Here is a 26,080-nt window from a genome sequence, read left to right on the forward strand (position 1 = left end):
TATAACAAATATATATTCTGCTCAGACGGTCTTTGTTCCCAAGAGACATACGAAAGAAAATGTTTGATTTGTAATTGATGCCATGGAGTTAGTAGGAAAAAAACCCCCATAAGTCAGCATTTATCTTCCTGGATGCTGAAAAAGCATTTGATAATCTCTCTTGGACCTTTCTGCGTAGAGTAATACAAAATCTAAATTGCGGCCCAAAATTCAAGAATTGGATACAAAGTATTTATAGAAAGCAAAAGGCGAAGATTTTAGTTAATTGAGTATTAACTGATGAATCACAGATTGAAAAGGGCACCAGGCAAGGCTGTCCACTGTCACCACAACTATTTATCCTAGCAATAGAAAGTTTTGCTTCAAGGTTAAGGCAAGAACCTAAAATTAAAGGTTTGAAAGTTGACGATGAAGAATTTAAACTAAAATGTTATGCAGATGATGTGGTTTTGACAATTTTGAACCCGTAGGAGACACTACAACATGTTATGGAACACCTCGTGAGTAGAGATGGGCACGATCAGAATAAGAATAATAATAACATTCGATTTATATACTGCCCTTCAGGACAACTTAATGCCCACTCAGAGAGGTTTACAAAGTGTTATTATTACCCCACAACAATCACCCTGTGAGGTGGGTGGGGCTGAGAGAGCTCCAGAGAACTGTGACTCGCCCAAGGTCACCCAGCTGGCTTCGTGGAGGAGTGGGGACTCAAACCCGGCTCTCCAGATTAGAGTCCCGTGCTCTTAACCACTACACCAAACTGGCTTTCCACGATGTGGAAAAAACCCCGATAATGGCGTTTGCGCCATCTTGACTCAGCTAATCGGTTCCGTCCACGGTGACCGATCCAGCGTTCGGGGGGGGCTTGATCGGGGGGCCATCGTGATCTAATCGGAGAGCCAGACACTCAGGCGCCAATAATCTATTCCCCTAGCAACGGAGCCAGGGGAATGCCTGAGCTGTGTTTGCCCTCCTTCTGTTCTGTCACCCTGGAAAACCAAATGGAAGCCCAGCTTTTCTTGATTAGCAGGCTTCCTTCCAACCACGGAGCAGTAACCCGGGGGAGGGAGGGGGAAGGGGGTGTTCTGAAGCCATGCGCGCAAAGGTTTTTTGCTTTTTTTTTTTAAAAAACGGGGCTTTGTAGGAGGAATGGGTGTTTTTCTGTCTGTCACTCTCTGTTTTTAACCTGCTTTTAAAACACTGTATTTTGTGGGAAAACCTCATTCACGGTTCTGTGTGTGTGTTTAAAATATGCTTTTTGAAGACTGGCTGCTTGCTTTTAAAATCAGGTGGGGAGGAACGGAGGATTCTGTCCCTGCTTTTTTTAAAAAGCTGGCTGAAACATGTTGACGGGGTGTCTCTCTCTATTTGGAGAGGCAGGGATAGATCCCCCCCTCTGCTCTAAGAGTGTGTGAGAGAGTGAGAAAAAAATCAGGGCCAGATCGGCAAGGGGGTAGTCTGCCCCGAGTGCTGCCATAGAGGGTTGCCAGCCCCAGGAGCGCGCCTGGGGAAAGTTGAATGGCGCGCATGGCTTCAGAACACCCCCTTTCCCCAGGACAAGGGGTGTGCAGGCAAGCCGGCCACCCCTTGTCTTGCGGGGCAGGTGAATGGCGCGGGTAGCCTCCGAGCCACTCGTGCTGCCGCCAGCTCCACAGCTCACCGGAACAGCCAGCTTGCTGCGTGGGGGGGGGGAGCGTGTGTTTGTGCGCGCGTGCGCGCACACACAAGAGCCTGACTACGGTTGCCCTGGGCACTGGCAACCGTAGATCTGGCCCTGGTGTGAATGTCCCCTCCCTGAGGGGAGGCTGCTCGTTGCTGGGTTAAAAACTCCCCCCCCTGCTCTAAGTATGTGTGTGTGTGTGTGTGTGTGTGTGAACGTCCCCTCCCTCCCCGTGCCCGCCGGGCCTGGCGGCAGCTGCCACCAGCCACCATTTCTATGTCGCTGGAAACAGCAGGGTGCCTCCCGCTTTGGCCTCCCCTCAGGGACTTGATCGGTTAGAATCAGTGACCTGGGTTTGGCGGCGGCCCGGATCCACAAACGGCTTGATTGGTATTTTTTTGGGGATCATGCCCACCTCTACTCATGAGTTTTGGAAAATACTCTGGATTTAAAGTTAACAGGGAAAAAACTAAAATCTCCAAGTTTCTAACAAGACATGAAGAGGAGGAACTTCAGAAATTATCGGGATGTGAAATAGCAGCAAATCCAGTAAAATATCTGGGTATAAATTTAACAGGAAAAAAGAAACACTGTTTAAAGCTAATTATGAAGCATTATGGAAGACAATTAAAAAAGACTTAGAACGAAGGTCTAAGCTAAAATTGTCCTGGCTAGGAGGAATTTCCACAATTAAAATGAACATTCTACCAAAAATTAATTTCTTGTTTCAAATGTTGCCGATTAGTATTAAATATAAGACACTGAAAGACTGGCAGAGACAGATAAACCAATTTATTTGGAATGGCAAAAAGCCAAGGGTAAGATTTAAGGTACTGCAAGACGGAAGAAGTAGGGGAGGATTGGCATATATGTCAGTCTGTGGAAGGCAGGATACTCTGATTTCATCTCCCACCCCTTGCAGCAAGAAATCCAAGGTCTCTTGAGTCAAAGGTTATTTATTGAGAGAATATATATTCAGAAAGTACAAGTGCCCATAGATAATCCAAAGGCTAAAAGAAGCTTTGGCTGTACACAGATCTCTTGTTGAGAATGACATGTTAAGTGCTTGCTACAGTATATCACCCTTTTCGTCCAGCCCCCACCCTTGGTGTCTACCCAACTAGTACAGAAGATGGGAAAGCGAAAGGAGTTGTCTCTCAAGGTCTCTGTGGTGAGCCATCCTAGATAAGGCTGTCTCGGGAACCAGGCTGCTCCTGTGAACATAAACAGTACTGGAAAAATACATCAGGCAAGCAATATGGAAGAGCTGTGGGTAACAGATCTGACAAGGACAGATTAATTTGTTCAGAAGCAGCTGATTTGCCTGATGAGTTACATAATCACCTCGGGGTGAAAAGAAGAGCAAGGACAAAACAAAATGCCCATGTGATAAGGGACAGTTTGATCCAAATTTGGGATTCAGTTAAAATGAGAATAAGCTCTATGACTTCTCCAATATTTTCACCAATCAACGGCTTTTGTGATAAGAATCAGAGAAAAGATCATTACTTTTTAACTTATCAAGATATGATAAATTTGCAAGGCAAGATAAAATCATGGCAAGAAATTTGGGACGAGGGAAAGAAAATACAATAGCTGATATACTTTCAGGCAGCTTCCAGATTAAAAGAAGCCCTTATGGATTACAGAGGCCAACTGAGGGATCTCACTGATTTTGAGAAGATAATTACGCAGAAAAAGAATCATATACTATGTCAAATTTACTAACTCTTAGTTCGATATGATACAGAAACAGAACAAGTTAAAAATTGTACGATAAAATGGATGCAGAAGTTTGGAGAAAGCATAACATTTCAACAATGGGGAAATCTATGGACTAAAGGAACAAAATTTACCGCATGTCAATCACTTAGGGAAAATTGGTATAAGATGTTTTATAGATGGTATATTACACCAAAATACATTGAAAAAATGGACAAGAAATATGTAGGATCATGTTGGAATTGTAAAGAAGCAGATGGTTCCTTCTTTCATATATGGTGGACATGCAAAAAAAGCAAAAAAAAAATTGGAAAGATATACATGCTGAGATTCAGAAGATTTTAAGAATTAATTTTGCCCTGAAACCCCAGATTATGCTGTTGGGAATGATACCAGACAATATTGATAGAACATTACATGAACTATTTCAGTATTTGTTAACAGCAGCAAGAGTAGTGATGGCAAGCAAATGGAAAGAAGAATGCCCCCCCAGAGAAGTATGGACGGCTAAAATGTCAGAATATGAAGTGATGGCAAAATTGATCAACTATATCAATAGAAGGCCCATTGACAAATTTAAAGAGAAATGGGGAAGATATTTTGTTTACAATAAATAAAATTTTATGAGGTCTTAATTCTGGAAACTGGGAAACAATTGTATATTGATGTATTTCATAATTTGATTTTAAGATGGTCAATTACACAAAGATAATTGATTGTTTATGTAAATAGTCAGTAAAACAGACTGTATAATGTGGAAATATTGGTATAGAAGTAACATGTTTATTGAAAAGTAAAGAATTATCACAAGGTAAAGAGATGCAGAAGAGATAAGAGAATTCCCTTTTGTACAAGATAAGGGATAGAAAGAGGTTAACATTTTTTATAGTAACCCATATTTATATTAAAGGTTATGGTGAGCAGTTGTATTAAGAAATAACTAGCGATTCTGCCATTAATTGTAATTGTTAAAAAGGAATAGATAGTCAGGAGCAACAATGAAATAACGAGGTATTTCTTTTTATTAGTAGTATTATTAATATTAAAAATAAGCAGGAATAGGCTCAAACTATGCTTGTGTAGCATAGCTGGAAAATATATACTAGCGTAGTTTAATAATTAATTAATTTCTATCTTAATATTGGGAAAAATTTTTGGTTATAAACTCTGTATTTTATAATCTTTGTAGAACAAAGTTATGTATCTGTTTTAACTTTCGTCCCCCCTTTTCCCTTTTTCTTCTGTACCCCCCTATGAATTGAAAATAAAAATATATTTTTTAAAAAAGGTTTGGGGTTAATATCAATAACTAAAATGAATAATATAGAACCATAAAGACTCACTTAAAGGCTTGGCTGCATTAATAGAACATTGTTAATAGGGTAAATTTTATTATTGCTTATTCTTTGTGCATTAAAACTGGCAACACACTAAAGGCTTACATGTGGAAACTCTCCAGTGCTCTTGAAATGTTTAATGTACTGGATCCAAAGGACTGGACGTCTTCCATATGGATGTCTTGTACTAGAGCATTGTGCAAGAAAAGTGAAAATAAAGCGAAGTTCTTTCAATTTAAAGAAGAGCTTCCAAAATCATAAAATCTACTATAGGTCCTCCTATTAAAGCACTGCATAAGCTCTTCCTGTGCTTGCTCAAGCATTTGCAATACTTAGCTTGCAGATGTTTGTTTAGATCCTACCCATAGTAAATTATAGAATTGTATGCATGGGTGAAATGAAAGTAAGATAGTGATGAAGTGAAGGTTGTAGAGGTTAAGATGTTAAATTGGATTAGCAAATTGTTGCTGAAACACACTTCTGTTTATCTATTTTTGCTAGGTTGAATTACTGGATTGCAAAATATTTAAGTTACATACTCTAACTAAATCTGTCTGCACTCTAAAAGTATTGAATCTGCTTTATTTCAGATTGCACTGTAAGATTTTGGAAGTTAAAACACCATTGCATCACAATGGAATGGCTAATGGCCATGTCAGCAATAGAGATGGAGACACTATCGTCATTAGTGATAGTGATGATTCAGACCTGGATGCCAGTCCTGCACAAAATGGGTGAAGTCTGATTTTGTACTTGAGAAGCATGGATACATTTTTTTTAAAGTTTTCAAAAACTTACCTTAGTGTGGTTATTTAATGCTTGGTGCAAAATGTCTTCATACAATCCTGTAGAAGAATTTTGTCTTAAGTAATAAAAGTATTGCAGCTTTCACAAATCTGATAAATACCTCACTTTTTATGCTTTTGTTTGCATATCCTGGAACATGTTAATACATATACCTGGGTATGCTGTATGTATGTAAGTAAATATACATAATCATAAAGGTTTTTTTTCCTGGGAAAAGAGGTGGCAGAACTCTCGAGGTAAATGAGAAAGAAACACATGGGTTTCTTTGAAATAAAATTATTTTCAAGCACTGTTGCCAAGTATTTTCAAGAGGTTCCGGAACTCCTTTCCACCGTGTTCCCCCTGAAAAAAAGCCCTGATTATAAACAACTTTCCACCTCCTAATTGTATTCTAGGTGACCATTTGAATTTTAAAACCAATGAGACAGCACTTTGTACTTTCCAGAAATCCTGTTGGTTCAAATATAACTTAACTTGTACAATAAATGATACTCAGTGTTTATTATTGAGGAATAAAATTTTTTTTTTTTGTTTTTAGGAAGGGAAAAGCTGTAATTGATTCATCTTTGTTCAGATACAAAGTGAAGCCTTTAAAGAAACAGCTGTATGAATCTGTTACAGTGAAAGCATCTCAGATATGGTGAGCCTTACTGGTCATGGTCATACTATGTCTTTTTGTACATGAGACTACCGTCAGTTCTGAAGCTGGGCTGCTTCCTTTCCTAAAGATGGCTGTACTGAGTTTGTGGGCTGAATATAAAGATTTTTGATAAGGTTGGCATACAAGTCAAATATTGTTACTAGAGAACCATGTCCACAACATATCATGTACAGTTCTTTGTGCTAAAATTCATGTGTCAGCCTTTTAAAATAATTTATACATACTATGTCCGCTTTACATGTTTATAAGTATTCCAGTGAAAAATAATTTGTACATGAAACTTTGGGTTTGTTTGATTATAACATTTAAACCATACTTGATTTTTTCCTAATCAAGTATTTGTTACTATTGGGACATAAAATAAATGTGGGACACTTTTTAAAAATTTGCTTACTAATTAAAAGTCAAACATGCTAGATCAGATCACACTCTATTTAGGACACTGAAAACTTTTTCTCATCCAGATTTTTCTGGAGACCCCAAATAATTGATTATCCTGCTGTCTGCTTTGCACTACAGCCTTTAAAACTAACTAAAAAAATGTAATGGCATTTTATTTGTTTTACTTAGATTTCTAAATCATTGTACCAGTTAACACTAAAGTGTTCAGCCATTTGTTCACACTTCTGTAAACTTTACCTAATGTTGTTAATTTAAAAAATAATATAACTTTGTTTCACAATAATTATTACTAATTCGCTTTTTGGAATTAGCATAAGCACCAGATCTGTTGACTGAAATAGGGTTTTTTTGTCCTTATAAAGTTGGTGCTTTAAAAATACACGTCAGTTGACCAAATCACTCTTGACTGCCTAGCACTGGGTCGTGGGATAGCAAAACTTGTTAGACATTTTAAGAATAATATGAGCATAACAACAAAGAAATTCAAAAGCTAACAGTATTGTTCATTTGCTTTCTGGTAATGTGTGTCTTCCTCAATGGCTGTGTTTCAAAAGTTCTCTGTGGTTATGTCTCCTAAAAAATATTTTAATGAACAAGCAGCACTTTTAAGGTTTCTCTCTAACATCGTTACTTAGGATAACTTCTAAGTGCATAGAGTAGCTTTTCAATACAGTGTTGGAACTTTGTTCTATATGAAGGGTAGGCAGCCTTTTTTAGCCCAAGTGCTGGGAAAAAAATGTATCTAGCTGTGAAGATATGGGGTGGAGGGGACTCAGAGGGTTGTGCTTGCACATGCTTAGGGCAAGCAAGCCTCAGCAGAGTTGCCAGCTTCTCAGAGGGTTGCCTGGGACTCAGCTGGAGGCTGTGCAGATCTGGCAGGTGATGACTGGCATAAGGCATGCCCATTGTCTCCTCCGGTGCCACTGGCCCGCTCAGTACTTCAGTGTCTTGGTTACCTGGGCAGAGATCTGGCCCTGGGTGCTAAGCAAAATGGTATGATGTATAGCTGTCTGACATGTGCTGGGGGTTATCTTCCTTTTTCTGTGTAGTGCAAACCCTCTGTTTATTTGCTGCGTGAGAATGAATATAGCTTCTGCTTTTTCTTGCAATAAAATGGTAGACTGAGCCAGCTTTGGAGTGGGTCACTTGGTATCTGTATTTCCCATTAGAAGTGCTCAGTAGTTGCTTATTACTACTAAATTTAAATTTCTTTTTTTAAACCTGTAAAACTTCAATGCATGTTTGATATTTTAGTGCTAATATTGGTAATATGATCTTTGATAGTGAAGTTGTACTCCTTTTCTTTTTGGCCTGTACTGTAGTCGGAGGAAGCATCTCTTTTCTCGTGACAGACTTAAGCTTTTTTTGAAGCAACACTGTGAATCGCATGATGGTCTTGTTAGAATTAAGGTAATCAAAGTGTGTAAGCAAGTTAAAATTTAAATAGATAATTGAAAATATTTAATTAGTCTGAAGTAGGCTATACACAATTTAGTATTTTGACCTGTACTTTCTTGTTTAATAGTAAACTTGGCAGAACGGCAGCCAAATCCTACTGTGAAGTAAGGCCTACTGAGTTCATTAGTACCTGCTCTCCTCAGTTAAACAGGTTCCCCTTTGCTTTAAGTGAGCACAGGACTGTAAACTTAATTTATTTGGCTTAGACTTTAGTTTTCTGTAAGATTTATAACTTCAGGATGCCCATGTAGAATTTGCATGGGTTGACAGGAGAGGCGGCAATTTTTGCCCCCTTTTCCCCAGTGTGTGGCTGTTAATCTATGTGGACTCCACAGCCCCAGGAATCTACTTCTGTGGAAGGGACTATAGAAGCAGAGGAAAACATGCCAAAGGAGCCCATTCATTCTGTTGATGATGTTAAGATCTAACCCATTTAAGAAAAAAAGAAAACACTTCAGTAGGAAATTGTATCTTACATTGCTTTGCTTATTTGCCCCAGATTGTTCTAAGAGTTGTGTGTAGTACTATTATGTTTAATATAAATTAGAATTAGATTTGAAGTTTCATTGGTGGTATAATTTTTTCTGTTCTAAATTGCTTTTTATAAATAAAGAGTACAGTTCTTGGGCAGTTTCTCTCAATGGTGCTGACTCAAGAGTGGTTCTATTTAGTAGTTCTGTTTAGTGCTTCTGTTTAGTACAGATACGTCATTCTTGTGCAATGGACTAGAAAACATTGGCATTAGGAGTAGCTGCTGCTTTGTCCTTCTAAAACAGTACCTTCATAGACTGTCTCAACAAATTATTTTTTTTCTTTTTTGTCTATTAAGGCAATATCAGTTGCAAAGTACAAGATAGCAGAACAGAATTTTTCCTACTATTTTCCTGATGATCCACCCACTTTTGTCTTCAGTCCTTCAAGCAGGCAACGAAGGAGGCCTCCAAAGGTGGTATCTGAGGATCAGGTAAGTTCTTCCAATTTCTTGAGTTAGACTTTGTAATTTTTTCTACTTTCATAATAATTCTTGGAGGTAAGTCACTGCAAAGGGGAATATGATGCTGAGATATGCTAACCTGTCAGAATCTATGGGCAGAAGTACAGCTTGCAACCATGCCTCACAGATTCAGGCTGACTATATAGATCAACATAGTATTCATACTTGGAATTTGCAAAAAAAAAAATGGTCAAATCTGACTGTCACCGCAAAGGTCCTGGTCAGATGATTTTTCTAGTGATAAAATTACTCTTCCAGTCACTTACTATATTACTGCTAACTTGGAAATGCTTTCCCCTGTGTGTTAAAGATTACTGCTCAGCCATTTGTTGGGTGGTTTGGAAGACCGATACTCCCCTTGACCAGACCTTCTCCCCTCAAGTTGAGCCCTCCATGGAATGGGACTGTGTATTGTTTGGATCATCATGTGAGGAAGACAGGACCCAACCCCAGAACTGAAGCATCTTGACTGGCTTGGCTGCCTGATGCTTCTGTGTTGGGTCTGACTTTTGGGATCACTGTTAATCATCATCACGGTCAAAGGGGTAATACTTAGAATCTCTTCACCTATATCTTTCTGGATGGTACAGAGATTGCACACACAACACACCATCTCCAAATACCATACCCCTCATCTGTGCATTATGAGGGTTATGTTCCCTTGCAGAAACCACTGAACGATAATACACTAGACGATGGCAAACATTTCATCAAACCACAAAAATGCAAACACCAAAACCTTTGCATCCCTCCCACCTTCTCAACACCCTAACAAAACCCCAACTGCACCGGATCTACTTACTGGGCAAATTACAAACACAGAGAAATGTGCCTCAAAAATCAGAGTTACACACTGCGGAGACGTGATGCCCTTAAAGCCTGGTTGAATAAAAATAAGATCCAAACTATATATGAGATGTTCTGGGAGGAATTGACCTACTATAGAGAGCCAGTTTGGTGTAGTGGTTAAGAGTGGCGGGACGGTAATCTGGAGAACCGGGTTTGATTCCCCACTCTTCTGCTTGAAGGCAGCTGGGTGACCTTGGGTCAGTCACAGCTCTCTGGAGCTCTCTCAGCCCCACCCACCTCACAGGGTGATTGTTGTGGGGATAATAATGACATACTTTGTAAACTGCTCTGAGTGGGTGTTAAGCTGCTGTTGTTGTAGTTGTAGTATAAATGTGTCTGAAAGTTCCTGATAATAACATTTTGTCATAGCTCCGGCTGGGTTGGAGGATAGGACATCAGTCATGGTCCGCAGGTCTTTCTTCATTAATGGGTTCCTGCTGCAAATGGAATCTGGCATTGATTTGTGTACTTGTTGAGTGCAAGGATGGATTAGGATTTTATTAATTTACTGCCCATTTAGCTTTCCAGTTTGTGACATGGCCAAGTTGGCAGAGGTAGACTTCACCATGGTGTTGAGGATCTAGCGTCTTATTCTTCTGGAGTCTTCAACATCTATGCTAAAGCAGCCTTGTCTCTCAGATCTGTTCTAACTTGGATGCCAGATTATATGTAGTTCCTATATCAGGGAGTATCAGAAATGTGGATAGTTCAAGATTGTTCTGTCTGAGGGATTCTGCTAGATGGTAAGGCCACCATTTATATTTTAGAACTCTGTTTCTCTTGGCTGTTAAACTTTTGCAGAGAGAAATTAAGTAGCCATCTTGCTATTTTTAGCTAAAGAACTTTTCCAAGAACTGAAAAGAGGCTATAATTAGGCCTTTACTGAAAAAAGTCGTTGATAAAGAGAGTTGCAGCAAGTTGTAGACCAGCTTCAGTTCTGCCATTTCTGGTCCGCACTGTTGAGTGGGGTGCTGGCTAAGCAGCTCTTGAATTTCTTGAATGATACATTTGCCCTTGATCCATTTCAGAGTGATTTCAGACTTTGTTTTGAAATGGCTATAGCTTTGATTGCTTTGATGGGAAATCTCTGCCTTCAGATGTTGGATATGATTGTTCTTTGTTAATGTGGATCATTCAATTTTGTTAGCTTGATTGGCTTGTGAGGTGGGCATTTGGGAGTGGCACTTTAGTGGTGTCACTCATTTTTGTATGATTGGAGGCAGAAAGTGGGATATGACATGAGGTGCCCTAGAGTTCTGTTCTTTCACTGAAATGATGATGCTTGGAAAAACAGAGATCTTTGAGGGAGTTGTTAGAAACTTTAAAGCAGGCCATTATCACAGAGTAGCAAAACTCAAGGCTAGAGTATTATAATGCATTTTATGTGGGGCTTTCTTTAATGACAACTCAGCATTTTGTATTCATTGTCATTTCTGAAGTTTGGCTATGGTCCAGTAGTTTTACTTACATCTCACCTATTCTAAAGAATTGGCTTCCAATATAATTCTGAATTTTGGGTTCCATTTAAAATGCTGATTTTGACCTAGAAATTCTTCATGAACTGGGACCTACAGATGTGAAGCTGTTCCTCTCCTAGTATTTGTCTATGTGCAGTCTAAATTTCTTCCAACAACTTTTGCTGACTGTCTTCTTAATTATAGAGAATACATTCAACAGCAGCCCTTTTCAAAGCTTTCTGTCATTGTTCAAACTCTCTGGAATGGATTTCTGTTGGATGTTCATGTTACCCATCTTCAGAAGGAGCTGTTAAACTGCCCTATTCAGGAGAACATTTGGGGGCTTATGAATGCTGTATGTGGGTTAGGTTTCTGAGATTGTTCCCCCCGCCCCTCAGGTTAATGAGTTTTACCCATTGCCATGTTTTTATTTATATACTGCCTTCAGTAATATATGCAGTAAGGGTGTTTTATAAAAAATTTAAATAAATAAATACAGTGCCTTTAATTTGCAACACTGTGGAAAGATTTGAGTTTTCAATTAATTGCCTATTTGTAATTGTGTGTACCTCTCTTCCCACTTGCAACCCCCATTAAGGTGGATGGAGTTGTAGATGAACCACTTAGTTCTAGTAACATGAGAAGCACAGCAAAAGAGAGAGCAAGACTCCAAAAAGAAAAAGAAGAAATGAAGATCATAGGTAAGATGATGCACAACATGATCTAAAATCATGTTTACTTCTGCAGAGTAGTACCATGAGTAGTTTTGTGCATTATCTTTGGAGACTAGTACGGCTCAGTCTTAACCATATTTATTTGGAAATTAAGGCACCAGTGTCATTGAGCTTTGCTACCAGTTAATAACAATTAGAACAGTGGCCATTGTGTGTTTTTGTGTTTTAAAAATTCTAGCAATGTAAAAAATATATTATAGCCAATGTTGTTTTTTAAATCCCAGGCATTATGCATGGCCAGTTGGTGTTCAAGGATATAAAATATTTTCTAGCACTGCTTTGCTTAAAAGGAACTGATGCTGACCTTTGGGTGTGATTAGCTGATTACATTTATGTCTATCATGAATGTGATCAGAACACTTTGGTTTATTGTGTTTATGAACACATAAAGGTGACTTGTACAGAGTTAGACCATTGGTCTATCAAAGTCTGTATTGTCTACTCTGACTAACTGCAGCTGTCCAGAGTCTCCAGCAAACGTCTTTCAGGTTAAAAAATACCTGAATGTCTTTCACTCACCAAATACCTGATTGATCTATTTAACTGGAGATGCCAGGGACTGAACCTGGGACCTTTTGCATACAAAGACATAGACACAGTCCCTCCCCTAAATCAGGCAAAATTTGACTGATGCATTAGTCAGTCTGCTGAAGTACAGATACTGTTTGCATGCCTTTCCCGTTAAGCTCAAGGCAACTTTGTGCATATATTCTTGTATTCCAAGCTGTTTCTGACAGTGAAGTCAGCCAGAAAACTTGGGTGCCTAGTGTGCTTGTACCCAAAGTACAAGCAAATTCAGAGGCTGGTTATCTACTACTAACAGGACAGGATTGCTATTTTTACTCTCCATCTTTCTAGTGCAATATTTCTACAATATAGTGTTTGTGGCATTCATTCTGTCATGCAGAATCAAGCACACACCCCTTTTTAATTCAGGGTTACATTCTACATGTGGCAGGATCTATTAAGTAACCTCTAGAATGGTGCTCTGTGTTAAACAATGTGTCTTGAGCTACTTTTAAACATAAAGGGCCAGTAACTCTCTTTAAAAGGGAGAATTGGGATTTGTCCAGTGATCTGTGGTTAATTCTTGTTTATTCCCCCCACCTCAGCAGCCAGGTAAAGGTGAGAAGTAAAGATGCAAAGTAAAACAGTATATTTTTTGCTGGTTTTTACATGAATCATTTTTGAAACTATTTGCTTAACATTTTATTTTATAGATTTGAATTGGGTGATTAAACTAACATGCACTTGTTTGTCTTTATTTGAAAACTTGATCAGGGTATATAGTTTCTTTCTGTAACCTCTTTTAAAACAACTTTACTTCTCTGTACCTTTTGAAAAAGAAAAATTAAAAAGAGAGAAAGCAAATGTAGTAGAATCCAAGAAGAGGGAGAAGGAAGATAAAGAGAAGAGGAGAGAAGAACTTAAGAAGATTGTGGAAGAAGAAAGGCTCAAGAAGAAAGAAGAGAGAGAACGACTAAAAATAGAAAAAGAAAAGGTTAGGAGCTTCCTATTTAAGTCCTTAACAGCTGGAAATTTGAAATGGCAATCTTATTATGTAGCTGCACTTGAGCAGCAATAATGCTTCTTTTCAAACTGCTCCTGTGATAGACTACTTTTTAAATAAATGATCTGGATGAGAGTGTGAAAGGGTTATTCAGAGTCATTACTTTTGCAGGTGACACCAAACTGAGAGGAGTAGCATACACCCTTGAAGACAGGGATAGAATTCAATAAGATCTGAATACACTGGAAAAGAGGACAGATTTGAATAAGATACAGTTTAACATTAATAGGTGCTAGGTTCTTCACCTGGGTAACAAAAATGCAAAGCACGCATATTGTATGAGGGATACACTTCTGGGTAGCAGTGTGTGTGAACAAGATCTTGGGATATGGGTGGATATGAGCAGTCAGTGATGCAGCAGCAAAAAAGGCAAACACAATCCTGGGGTGTATATTAACAAAGGCATAACATCCAGATTACAGGATGTCATTGTCCCACTGTATACCACATTGGTCAGGTCCCACCTAGAGGCCTCACTTAAAAAAGGATGTGGACAAATTGGAACGGGTGCAGAGGAGAACAACCAGGATGATCAGGGGCCTGGAAACCAAGCCCTACAAGGAAAGACTGAGGGACCTGGGAATGTTCAGTTTGGAGGAGGAGGTTGAGGGGAGACATGATTGTTCTCTTTAAGTATTTAAAAGACTGCCACTTAGGGGAGGGAAGGAAGCTGTTCCTGTTGGCAACGGAGGATAGGACTCTAAACAGTAAGTTTAAACTATAGGATGGAAGGTACTGGTTGGATGTTAAGAAACTTATTCATATTAAGAGTAATTCAGCAGTGGAATCAGCTGCCTAAGGATGTGGTGAAGTCTCTCTCATTGGCATTCTTCAAGGAGCCTCTGGACAAATACTTGTCAGGGGTGCTTTAGGCTGTTCCTGCATTAGGCGTGTTGAACTAGATGGTCAATAAGGTCCCTTCCAACTCTATGATTCTATGAACTATTTGCTAGCAAAACACTCTTAACCTTGCAGATGAATGGCTCAAAATCTAAAGTATTGTCTTGTTGTTCAAAACCACTTAGCTAGTGCAAGTTAAAATTCTAAAATGCAATGTAAAACATAGGTTTAAATTTTCAAGCAAGTGGCATAATATATGTTGTAATGATGTCTTGATATGAACACATGTGAAGCTGCTTTATACTGAAGATGCTTGGCCCACCAAGATCAGTACTGTCTACTTAGACTGGCATATGCCACCCACTTAGTGCTCCCTCAGCCTTCAGAGGGGCTCTTGCTTCTTCTCGTATTTGCTGCCACCACCTGGCTTTTTTAATAACTGCCTGCAGAGAGGGCCAAGACTCCCTGCTCACCTATGCAGGCTTGCCACTCTGAGGGCCATGTCTTGTGCCCAGTCTCCTGCTACCCAGCGCCTGGTTGCCACAGGGACTGCTTGCTGCACTGGTGCACCACTGAGGGATCAGCAAATTAGTAACAGACCATGCACTTCCTGTGGCACCTTTTTTAAATATGGTGGTTTAGCAGTGGAAGTCTATGTGGTAAAGAGACAGCTACCAGTATTTAAGAATTTTAAAAAGCATTTATTAAAAAAGGGGGGGATATTCATATTTATAGTTTCAAGCACAACAAATTTGAGCAAGGGATCCCAAAGGAAATGTGTAAAAACGCAGTTCCTCTGTTCCTCAGCTTTTTGCAGGAAGTGGAATCTGCATGGCTAAAGTCCAACAAGGCTGGGTGTGGGTTAGGAAAGTATTTGGTTTTCCCTCCTCTTTCTTACCTGTTCTCAGCTAAGAGAGATATTTTAAACTGGGTGTAAATGTTTTGATACAGTCCAAAGCTATAGTCTAAAAAGCATTTCTCCTCAGATGCTACCAAAATGATTATACTAAAACTGTTATATTACCTTTGTGTATAAGGCATTCACTTAGACTGATTCACTTAGAAGTGTTTATGTAAATTTTATAGCTTTCTCAAGTACAATAAGTGAAAATTACAGTTCAATCTTTTTGATAATCATTTTCAATTTAATTACAGGAAAGAGAGAAACTACGTGAGGAAAAGAGGAAATACCTAGAACATCTAAAACAGTGGAGTAAGCGTAGAGAAGACATGGAATGTGATGATCTAAAGGTAACATGGTTTCAAGAAGGGTAGCCTATGGCATGTGTAAGCTGTGGAACACAGAAACCAAAAGGGATATAAGTGTCTGCATGCATGTGCTTTGAGTTCTTCAAGTTCCTGCCACATCACTATGCTTACATCTAGCATGTGAAAGGGGGAAAAAAAGCAGGAGATCATATATGCTTGGGAATATATCCTCCTAACTCCTTGAAATCTATATAGGGATGTTTATGTACTCCCTCTTCTGTGCCTTCATACTAGTTCTGAAGTCAGAGAAAGTTCTAGATGCAGCATATGGTGATTAATTATGTTCATTCCTGTTTAAGGACAATTATCATGTGTTTTCATTCACAAGGTGCTACCTGCATGTTATAGTTAAAAGCTTAAATAGGTTTTAGGAGGGTAGCAAATATTCTGTAAATGGAAAGTAACCCAATAGAAAGTGAAATATGACCACAGATTTATTTAAATACCCATTAATTGAAACTCAGATATAATCTGTACCACAAGTTAGGAGAGATACCATCAAATCGAAGAGGACACCAGCAAGGCTAATTGTCAAAGAAGCCATAAATGCAAGAAGGTTTTCTTTAAAAAATAAAAGTTGACAGGCAAGCAAGATGAAAATTTGAGCATACTGTTAAAACTATTACAGATGCAAATCTATGCCATTCATACAGTTGGGTGCTCACTTTATGGTTATATATAGCTGAAACCTGCAATAAAACTTCAGTTGTTTTTTCCTTACATTGCAGGAACTTCCAGTTCCAACCGCAGTGAAAACCAGACTACCTCCTGAGATCTTTGGAGATGCACTCATGGTCTTGGAGTTCCTTCATGCCTTTGGAGAACTCTTCGATCTTCAAGATGAGTTTCCTGATGGAGTGACTTTAGGCAAGTTTCTTAATTTTTTTTGCCTTAAGTTATGACTTCTTACGTTCTTGGGGTGTTTTTATATTTGTTTCCTAAAATACCATTTGTCTTGTGAATCATCTGGTTGTCTTTTTATGAATGTCATATCTTGCATATGTAATTGCATGATGAAGTCTTAATGTAAACGTGGCTGTATGATGGCTGCAGAAAGTGCCATCATGATAATTATATGCCTGTGGTCTATCTCTGTCTGCCCTTTTCACATGGTTCACATGCTTTCTTCATGTAGCTGGTTCATTGTATGTGATCTGGCCAAAACATCATTTTTGATAATGTAAAACATCCTCTAGTTTAGCCTATTTGAACATTCAATCTTGAAGTTTTACCATGATCAGTAATTAAACTGACTGCTGGCCAAATAGGCTATGTTTTATCCTTCCCTTCCACAACACATTTCTCCATCATAATTTATTTTAGTCAGAAGCTTCAGAGTTCTTTGCTGTTCATTCTAACTGGAAAGAAAAGGATGCAAAAAACATACATTGTACATTCTGTTACGTTTGTTTTTCATATTTCCCACTCTCCCAGTGGGCTGACCAGAACTTTTTTTCAGCTGGAACGCAGTGGAACGGAGTTCCGGAACCTCTTGAAAATGGTCACATGGCCGGTGGCCTCGCCCCCTGATCTCCAGACAGAGGGGAGTTTAGATTGACCTCTGCGCCGCTCCAGCAGTGTGGAGGGCAATCTAAACTCTCCTCTGTCTGGAGATCAGGAGGTGGGGCCACCGACCATGTGACCATTTTCTCCGAAGGCGATTTAAACTTTTAAAAACTCCCCCCTTGTTCCAGCTGACCCAAAGTGACGTCATTAGCCCTGGGAGCATGCGTGCACTTTGCGTGCACACATGTGGTACCAGTTCACCACCTCCTGCCAAGAATTGCCCCCTGTGCTGGCAACCCACTGAGTTCTACCACCTCTTTTCCCAGAAAAAAAGCCCTGGGTCTGACTGATGCTAAAGGATTCTTTGTACCTGTTTGAAAGGGCACAGGTGGATGGTGGAGATTAGCTATATTTGTCTTTGGTTTATGGGCTTCTGGTTAGCTATATTTATTTTAGTGTATCTAATTCATTTCGCTCCATAGTGTAAGTATGCTGTGTACAGTCACTCTGATCTTGAAATCTGTGTTCAGATGTATGTTCAGATCATTCATGTCATCAGAAGCTTTATTAATTTTGTTAGAGAGCAGTGACAAAATTAACATGAACATTACACACATATTGTCCAGAAACAGGTAGAGGAGCACCATGCCTGGGGCCAGGGGGTGGGGTAAATGCTGAATCAAGGCAAGACATCTTTTTGTGCTCCAGTTTGAAAATATCCCAAACAATGACTTGATAAGTTACATGGATAGTTACATGGGAGGGGATCAGCTTTCAGTTGTTCCATTAAATGGTCATAGCAGTTTAACTAAGTGACCTTTGTTTTGTTATTTACAGAAGTATTGGAAGAAGCACTTGTAGGAAATGACAGTGAAGGCCCACTATGTGAATTATTGTTTTTCTTCCTGACTGCTATTTTTCAAGCTATGACAGAAGAAGAAGAAGAAGTGGCCAAGGACCAAATTGCTGATGCTGAGACCAAAGGTCAGATTTCAGCTTTACTGCTAAAAAAAGAACTTTCACACTAATTTGCTTGCATGGCAGTCTTTCTTCTATTAACTTTGGTTTGCTTCATTGTGCTCAAATGATGTTTAAAAAGGGGCATTTTAGGTGTAAGCTGCAGTAGTGAACCTGAGTTCTTTAAAAGGCAAATAGTCTCACTATTATATACACCTCAAGAATTTCAGACCGGTGAATTTTCAAAAAGTGTCAAACTCCTTTGTTTTCTTTTAAAAATTAGTTCAGCACTACAGGGTTGCAAAGGACTTCATCACCAGCTTTGTGAACTGAATGATTATAATATGACATCTCTTAGTTCTGCTAATTCTTCAGTGGCAAGCACATATACCTGGGCCCAGCCTTGAATGCTACTGGCATATTTCATAGGCTAATTTAATTATGCCAAAGGGCACACTACTGAGATCAGAGCAGTACATTTTAATTGGTTTTTATTTTTGGAAGCTTAAAGCCTTATGTGTTCATAAAAATACTAGCTTTCTATAGAACTCAGGATGCACCAAAGATGGTGCTTCTTCACAGAATGCATAATTAACTCATGGAACACACCACTGAAGGATGTAATGACTGCCACTTGTTTTAAAGGGGATTAGGTATCTTCATGGAATGTAGTGGCTATCAGCAGGGGTCATTTCCTAGAAAAAAAGCTGCAGGAACTCATTAGCATAACTCATTAGCTTATGCCACACCCCTTGCCATCACCGGAAGTGTGTCATTGGCATAACCAATTTGCGTATGCCACACCCCCTGACATCGCTGGAAGTGTGTCAGAAGGCAGGACCCACCCCTCAGGCTCCACCCCAAAAATCTCCAGGTATTTCCCAACTGGCAAGCCTACCTGGAGAAAAAATGCTTCAAAACACAGAGAATATAGTCAAGATGTTAAATGGTTTTATTATAAAATCAAGGGAAATCAAGAAGTAAAACGGCACACTAGGCAGATAGCTGAAGCAGTAGAGCTAAGCGTCAGACGAAATGAATTCAAGATCTGTGGATTGATTTCCCTTTGCTTTTTAAAAAATTGTATGTACTATTTGTTCTCTACTAAAGTCAAAATTCAGATTTCTAAACTCTAGTTGCCAGCCTCCAGGTGGTAACTGGAGATCTCCCAGAATCACAACTGACTTCCAGGCCATAAAAATCAGTCCTAGTGGAGAAAATGGCTGTTATAGGGGGTGGACTCTATGGAATTGCATCCCCACTAAATTTCCTCCCCAAACAACATGTCCCCCCGGCTGTGCCCTAGATCTCCAGGAATTACCCAAAACAGGGTTGGCCAGCTAGTGGAATGATTTAGAAGTTATTTCCAAAACCCAAGAGGGATTTCAACTAAAAATAATGCACTAAACCATACAACCAACAAGTGCTTCATGGAATTATGAAAGGAATTAAAGATTGCATTAAGATATTATAAATCTAGAAGTTGAAAAGCAATTCATAACAATAAATAAACAATGAAAACACTGAAAAATCAGAAATCCATCACAAAATCAGAACACAGATGCTCTGCCAGTACATTACCCCTGCCCCATGACTGATACTGCCAAAATCCTTGTTTGGATTCATAAAAACCCCTTGACCTACCCCCCCCCTCTTTCTCTCTCCCTCCACAGACAGACACACATACACTTTATCTCTCTACACCACCCCTACTCACTCTCTCTCTCTCTCTCTCTCTCTCTCTCTCTCTCTCTCTCTCTCTCTCTCTCTCTCTCTCTGTCTCTCTCTCTCTCTCTCTCTCTCTCTCTCACACACACACACACACACACACACACACACACACTTTCTCTCCCCCCCTCACACACGCACTCTTTCTCTCCCGTTCTCCCTCTCTCTACCACCCACTGGCGCCGCGCCTCCTCCTAAGGCTGCAGCCACCCGCCCTGAGCTGGGACAAGCGGCAGGCGCGAGGAGGAAGCTGCGCCAGTGTCCGCTCGCCAGGGCTGGTGCTGCATCTCCTTCTAAGGCTGCAGCCACACACCCTGAGCTGGGATGAGCGGTGGGCATGGGGAGGAAGCTGTTCAGGCGGGTGTGGAGGAAGGGAGATGGAGGCGGCAGTGGCAGAGGGAGGAATGGATGGCCAGGTGGGCTGAGCAGAGAGCAGCACTGGGAGGGAAGCCAAGAGGGAGGCTTTTTGGTGGTGGCAGTGGTGGTGGCCGCGCCCCCCCCCCCCACTCCTGGCGTGGAGGCCTCTCACCGGGAGCAGAGGAGATGTCGCTCGGCCCGCTGCCCTGTCCTGTCAACAGGGAGGCACGGCAGCAGTGCCCCCCCCCCCCACTCTTGGTGCAGAGGCCTCTCACTAGGAGTGGAGGAGACACCGCTCGGCCCACCACCGCTCGGCCCCGCCGCCATTTTAATATTTTATTTTAATTTTATTAACGTTTATTTAATAAAAAATCCATGGGCGGGCACTCATTTCAAAGAGAATGAGGGGGCAGGGCCACAGCCACGTGATCTATTTGTAGCTCTGCCGGAATGCTGTTCCGGCAGGAAATGACTCCTGGCTTTCAGACATGATGGTTGAAATGAATGTTCGTGTTCTAAGTGAGTATAACTCTGTACTAGCTGCTAGGAGACAATAATGCAGGCCCTGTGGCCAGTTTGCGCTCATTTGTAGACCTTTCAAGAGCATCTGATTGGCCCCTGTGAGTAGTACAGAATTGGGCTAGAGGGACCCGTCGCTGTTTTAGATTCATTAATGTTGTCGTGAATTTTTGATTCTTTCACTGTCTCAAAAGCCTCAGTTCATTGTACATTGATTTGAGTGCAGTATAGATGTGCATATTCTGAGACGTAGTTTGCTGTAGTTTGATAAGGCTGATTTTTTTTCAGTTCACATGACTAAAATCAAAAGGCATTAAGATATGTCTGTAAAGCTGTTCAGAGGAGTGCATTAATTCTATTCACATATTTCACAACAGGATTCTTCCTGCACATGTTAAGTTTTGCTTCCTACAGATGTGTAAAATGCTTTGAGTCTCAGTGAGAAATGTGGACTATAAATAGTGTTAATAATAATGATCTCTAGAATGGGATCTGAGCAGTGGTTGAGATGTCATCAGTGTGGAATCAGTTCTTATGAACATACAGTGATAATATACCTCTTTTAACAAGGAACTGTTACTGTACTACTCACTCATTTAATTTCCAGATTAGAACAGGAGTGGACTTAGTGCTTTAAGGGCCTGTTAACTAGAAAGCTGTATGTGTGAAGGGGGTAATGGTTCCTTGCTTATAGGCCATAATGATTTGGAACTATCTACTCCCATTGAAAACATGCACCAAGTTGGTTCTGGAGAAGTTTTTGCGTTTTTCTTCTGGGTACCTTGTTGGTACATCTAAACTGCCTATAGCTACTGTAGAGTTGGTTTATTACTGTTTTCTGATCAGCAACTTAGAATATGAAGAGAGTTTCAGATAGAGAGTTTGTTGGACTGCAATAGAGCATCAGGATTTGAGTCCAACAGCATCTTAGAAACGAACAAGATTTTTTAAGGGTATAGGCTTTTAAGAGTCAAAGATAGAATATGGAATGTCTTTTGAGATACTCCACTATGAACTGTATGCTCGCATCTGTGTTTCTTTCTTTTGGTCTTGCACTATATGATAATTTTAATGACATGATTAATTAGTAGAAAAAATGCAGTTGGGTGCAGTTTGATGGCTTGCATGAATGGCTTTTACAAGAGCATTTTCTGGATTTTGCTTTTGCATGCGTGTATGCAGTCAATCTGTGTATGATGTAAGAAGCTTTTAGTGACCTCTGCATGCTTTCCATGGTGCTTCGGTAGCATGCCTCGCTGATTGTTTTGCCCTGGAGCTTACATGAATATCTATCTTTATATGTTGTATGTCTGCATTGCTTTAAAAAAGGTTTGCTTGCTTCTCCTCCCAGATGCAAGTCTTAATTTACACTAGAATAAAGTCTTTATTTCCTTAAAGATTTAACAGAGGCTTTGGATGAAGATGCAGACCCAACAAAATCTGCACTATCTGCAGTTGCAACTTTGGCAGCTGCTTGGCCCCAGTTACACCAGGGTATGTGTGGGTTCACTTTTTTGTTATGTTTTGATCTATTTTATAAAGAGTATATTTCACTTTGTTTGTTGAATACTGCAGATAAGTAAATAATCTAGCCATCATCTGTTATTAACTGTAGGTTGCAATTTGAAAAACCTGGATCTTGATAGTTGCACTCTTTCTGAGATTCTCAGACTCCATATCCTAGCATCTGGTGCAGATGTAACATCAGCCAATGCCAAATATCGTTACCAAAAGCGAGGAGGATTTGATTCTACTGATGATGCTTGTGTGGAGCTAAGGTTGAGTAATCCTGGATTGCTGAAGAAACTCTCCTGTACCTCGGTATATGATTTATCATCAGGTAATGAATCCAAATGAACTTACCAGATTTTTATTTAAAATAGTTATACCATGCTCTCAACATAAATGCTTCTAATATCAAACAAAATATTAAAACAATATCAGAAAAGTAAAATTACTGAACAATAAAACCATCTTAGAATAGCCATAGAATAAAATATTGGTAATTCTTGACATTGCACTCCTTGATAGGCTTCATTCGATGACTAGTAGTGCTCGAGTACTGGCCCTCATCCATTGCTTCTTTGATATGCTTGTTTTGGACATCCAGCAAAACAGATGAAAAGGAGAAGTAGATTTGCATGGCATCAGCATAGTGATAGCATTTTACTCCAGATCTGCAAATGTCCCCTCTCTCTGGTTTGTGTATAAATTAAAAAGCATAGGGAGCCTGGTGGAACGCTGTGGGACCTGTTATTATAAGCGCCATCATTCTGAGTAGTTGTCCCAGCACCACTTTTCTGGTGCCAGCCAGATACAAATAGAACCATTAGAACATAGTGCTTTTGAATGCCCATCTGATGTATCCAAAAGAATGCCCTCCTCCCTGCGAAGGCCATTCCTCAAGGCAGTCAAGGCAGTTTCAGGTCCAAAACTGATTCTGAATCTAGAGTGAAATGGCCCCATTTAATCCCAGGAATTCACTTTGCAGATGTCTTTAGACTGAGTTACACTTACAAGGATGAAGTCAAGAAAAACCTGCATAAATCTCTTCAAGGATAATAACAAATAGATTAAAATTTTTAGCACTAGAAATTGTGTTAAGTGCTGCACACAGTGCCCAGAAGTATTGCAATAAGGCAAGACATAGCACAGTAAGAGCAGTAAGACTTGGACTCTGTCGTTAACCACAGCTTTTAATTAGAAGTTAGGCAGGTCCTTTAATGTGGTGGAGCTTGTTTTTGTTGTTTCACTTGAGCTTATTCTTTCCAAGAACCAGTGGCTGAGATCCAATGAGCTACCTCAGGTGCAAGTACTTAAAAATGCTTCTTGGAATTTTTGATTTTCATTCTCTGAGCAGCTGATTCCACTCCTCACCTCCCATCCCCATGCTATACAAATTGCTTTTAAGAATTCTTTACAGTTCAAAAGTACTGTTCCAGGGGCACTGTTGTTCCACAAATTTAATTAATTTAATTTGAATCCTAGTCTATTTTAGACAAGAAAATACTTTTCAGGAAGTGACTATTGGAGGTTATGGTGGATCTTATACTGTCAGAAAAAATTAACATAAAATGACTAAATTCTGAATTTAACAGAGGCTTTGGGTGAAGATGCAGACCCAACAAAATCTGCATTATCTGCAGTTGCAACTTTGGCAGCTGCTTGGCCCCAGTTACACCAGGGTTGGCCCCAGTTACGCCAGGGACATTACAGCCAGTATAAAGGTTCCATTGTCCTCCTAAGAGATTCTGTTAGTGGGCTATGTGACTTAATTATCAAAATGCTACTTTTGGAGATACCCCATTGTACAATTATGAACCTAGCTATCAGAGCAAAGGGAAGTGCTCAGATTACCATAGTTAAACATTACTCTTAACATGAATTAGGAGAGAAGATGAAGATTCTTCATGCCCTTTGTGGGAAACTTTTGACTCTTGTTTCTACACGGGACTTCATTGAGGACTCCGTTGATGTGTTACGGCAGGCAAAACAGGAATTCAGAGAGTTAAAAGCAGAACAGCATCGCAAAGAAAGAGAAGCTGCTGCAGCAAGGTGAGCACAATACAGAAGTTTAAACATTACTAAGATAAAATTAAGTTGGGTCTCTTGTCAGAAGCTTCCTGATATCTAATAGTCAAGGGCTGTCCCCTGTGCATATCAAACTATAGACATAATGAGGCCTCTCATGGCTATAATTTAGGATTCTGCCAATCCAGGGCAACCACCAAAATCAATAAAAGTGAAATTTGTACAGCTGGCGTGCATGCACGTACACAAACAGCACAAAGTTTGGATGACATCTAGAATCACACACAAACATAGTGATGGCTACTTGGAACAGGCAGAAGCTGGAGCTGACTGCTGCTTACTTAATTCCACTCACCCACTTGCTTTACTGGTTTGAGTAGAAAGGTAAGTGGGCAGGAAGGAGAATGGTGGGAAGACTGAGCTGAGCAAGTGAAGAGAGGAAAGTGGGGAGGAAGATTGAGTGGAAGGAGATGCAGCAAGTGGTCCCATGTAGCTTTTAGTTTTTTAACTAAGTATTGAAAAGGTAGTAACCAATACAGCATATGGTATTAAGACCCTTCTATCATATCTAGCTTAGAAAAATTAATGTGTTTAAGACTGATTACTTCAAACAAAAACTTATTACAAATTTTTTAAAACCACTCCAGTACAAAAGTTTGACTTCGTAATCTGCCCATGAGACTTAATTATAAATATTTAGTAATATGATTTATACAAAGGTTTCTACTGAATTTGCATATGTTCTGTGTGTTATTATGCCATGCTTTTTAGAATAATGAGATGATCAGAGGAAATGGTTCAAAAATACCGTATGTTGAAACTAATAGTGTATACTATTTAACTCTAGAATCCGCAGGAGAAAAGAAGAAAGATTAAAAGGACAGGAACAAAAGTTGAAAGAGAAACTGGAAAAGCTGAAGGAAGAGCATAAAAATCCTGCAGTGGAAGTATCTGTTGGGTACGATCAGTTATTTACTTATGTTATCTACAGGTAGGGGAAAATGTTTAAATGCATTTAAAAGTTCATCTTTTTCTTAGAGGGACAATAATTGAGAGCAGTGCCTCTGCTTTGCCCATGGTGCATGGGTTTAACACAGCTTTACATAATATGCTGTATGGTTTATAACAATGTATTGTGCAGATTTAATTCATATAACTCTGATTATGGAAGGCTTGCTCTCTCTATTATGCTGTGCTTATTGTATTAGGGAGGAGGAACGGGAAGACCTTGATACAAGTACAGAAAGCAAGGAAGTTGAAACTAAGGAACAAGACCTAGATTTTGCATCAGATGATGAATATGACATAGGACCAAACAAAAAGAGAAGAGGAGGTAAATCAATGTTTATATCTCTTCATGGCCAAGTTTGTATTGGTGCAAAGTTTTATATTCCTAAGGGTTTTGATGGAAAGTACTATCACTAGATCTTCTGTATTAGCTCCTTCATCATGCTGGGGAGAGAGAGAGTGAGAAGTTAAAATCTTAAATTCATTCCACTCATTACTCTTATGTTGGCGTCTTGATCCTTGCATCCAAGGCACAAAAAACTTGCTAGGGTCCTCCTCATATTCCTAGAAACACTATCTTCTGATTACTCTCAACAAAAATGCATATTGTGAAGATGCCTATCTTTCCGTATTTATTCCTCTGTTATGTGTAGTTCTTGCCCCCCCCCCCCCCCCCCGCGCCGATAGCTATCTGGCTTTTTATTTCTC

The 26,080-nt window shown here is 39.7% G+C and overlaps 1 protein-coding gene across 1 annotated transcript in view; it reads left to right on the forward strand.

Annotated features, from left to right (window-relative positions):
• BAZ1A (bromodomain adjacent to zinc finger domain 1A) overlaps positions 1–26,080 on the forward strand; it is a 71,969-nt gene that overhangs the window by 15,297 nt on the left and 30,592 nt on the right. Inside the window, exons 4-17 of the mRNA XM_054971087.1 lie at positions 5,316–5,459; positions 6,071–6,172; positions 7,918–8,005; positions 8,883–9,017; positions 11,952–12,054; positions 13,434–13,588; positions 15,653–15,748; positions 16,495–16,633; positions 18,110–18,256; positions 22,232–22,327; positions 22,449–22,673; positions 24,223–24,388; positions 25,212–25,322; positions 25,573–25,697. Coding sequence (XP_054827062.1) covers positions 5,316–5,459; positions 6,071–6,172; positions 7,918–8,005; positions 8,883–9,017; positions 11,952–12,054; positions 13,434–13,588; positions 15,653–15,748; positions 16,495–16,633; positions 18,110–18,256; positions 22,232–22,327; positions 22,449–22,673; positions 24,223–24,388; positions 25,212–25,322; positions 25,573–25,697 — 1,832 coding nt within the window. The remainder of the gene's footprint in view (positions 1–5,315; positions 5,460–6,070; positions 6,173–7,917; positions 8,006–8,882; positions 9,018–11,951; positions 12,055–13,433; positions 13,589–15,652; positions 15,749–16,494; positions 16,634–18,109; positions 18,257–22,231; positions 22,328–22,448; positions 22,674–24,222; positions 24,389–25,211; positions 25,323–25,572; positions 25,698–26,080) is intronic.

This window comes from Eublepharis macularius, chromosome 2, assembly GCF_028583425.1.
Source record: "Eublepharis macularius isolate TG4126 chromosome 2, MPM_Emac_v1.0, whole genome shotgun sequence".
NCBI classification, from domain to species: Eukaryota; Metazoa; Chordata; class Lepidosauria; order Squamata; family Eublepharidae; genus Eublepharis; species Eublepharis macularius.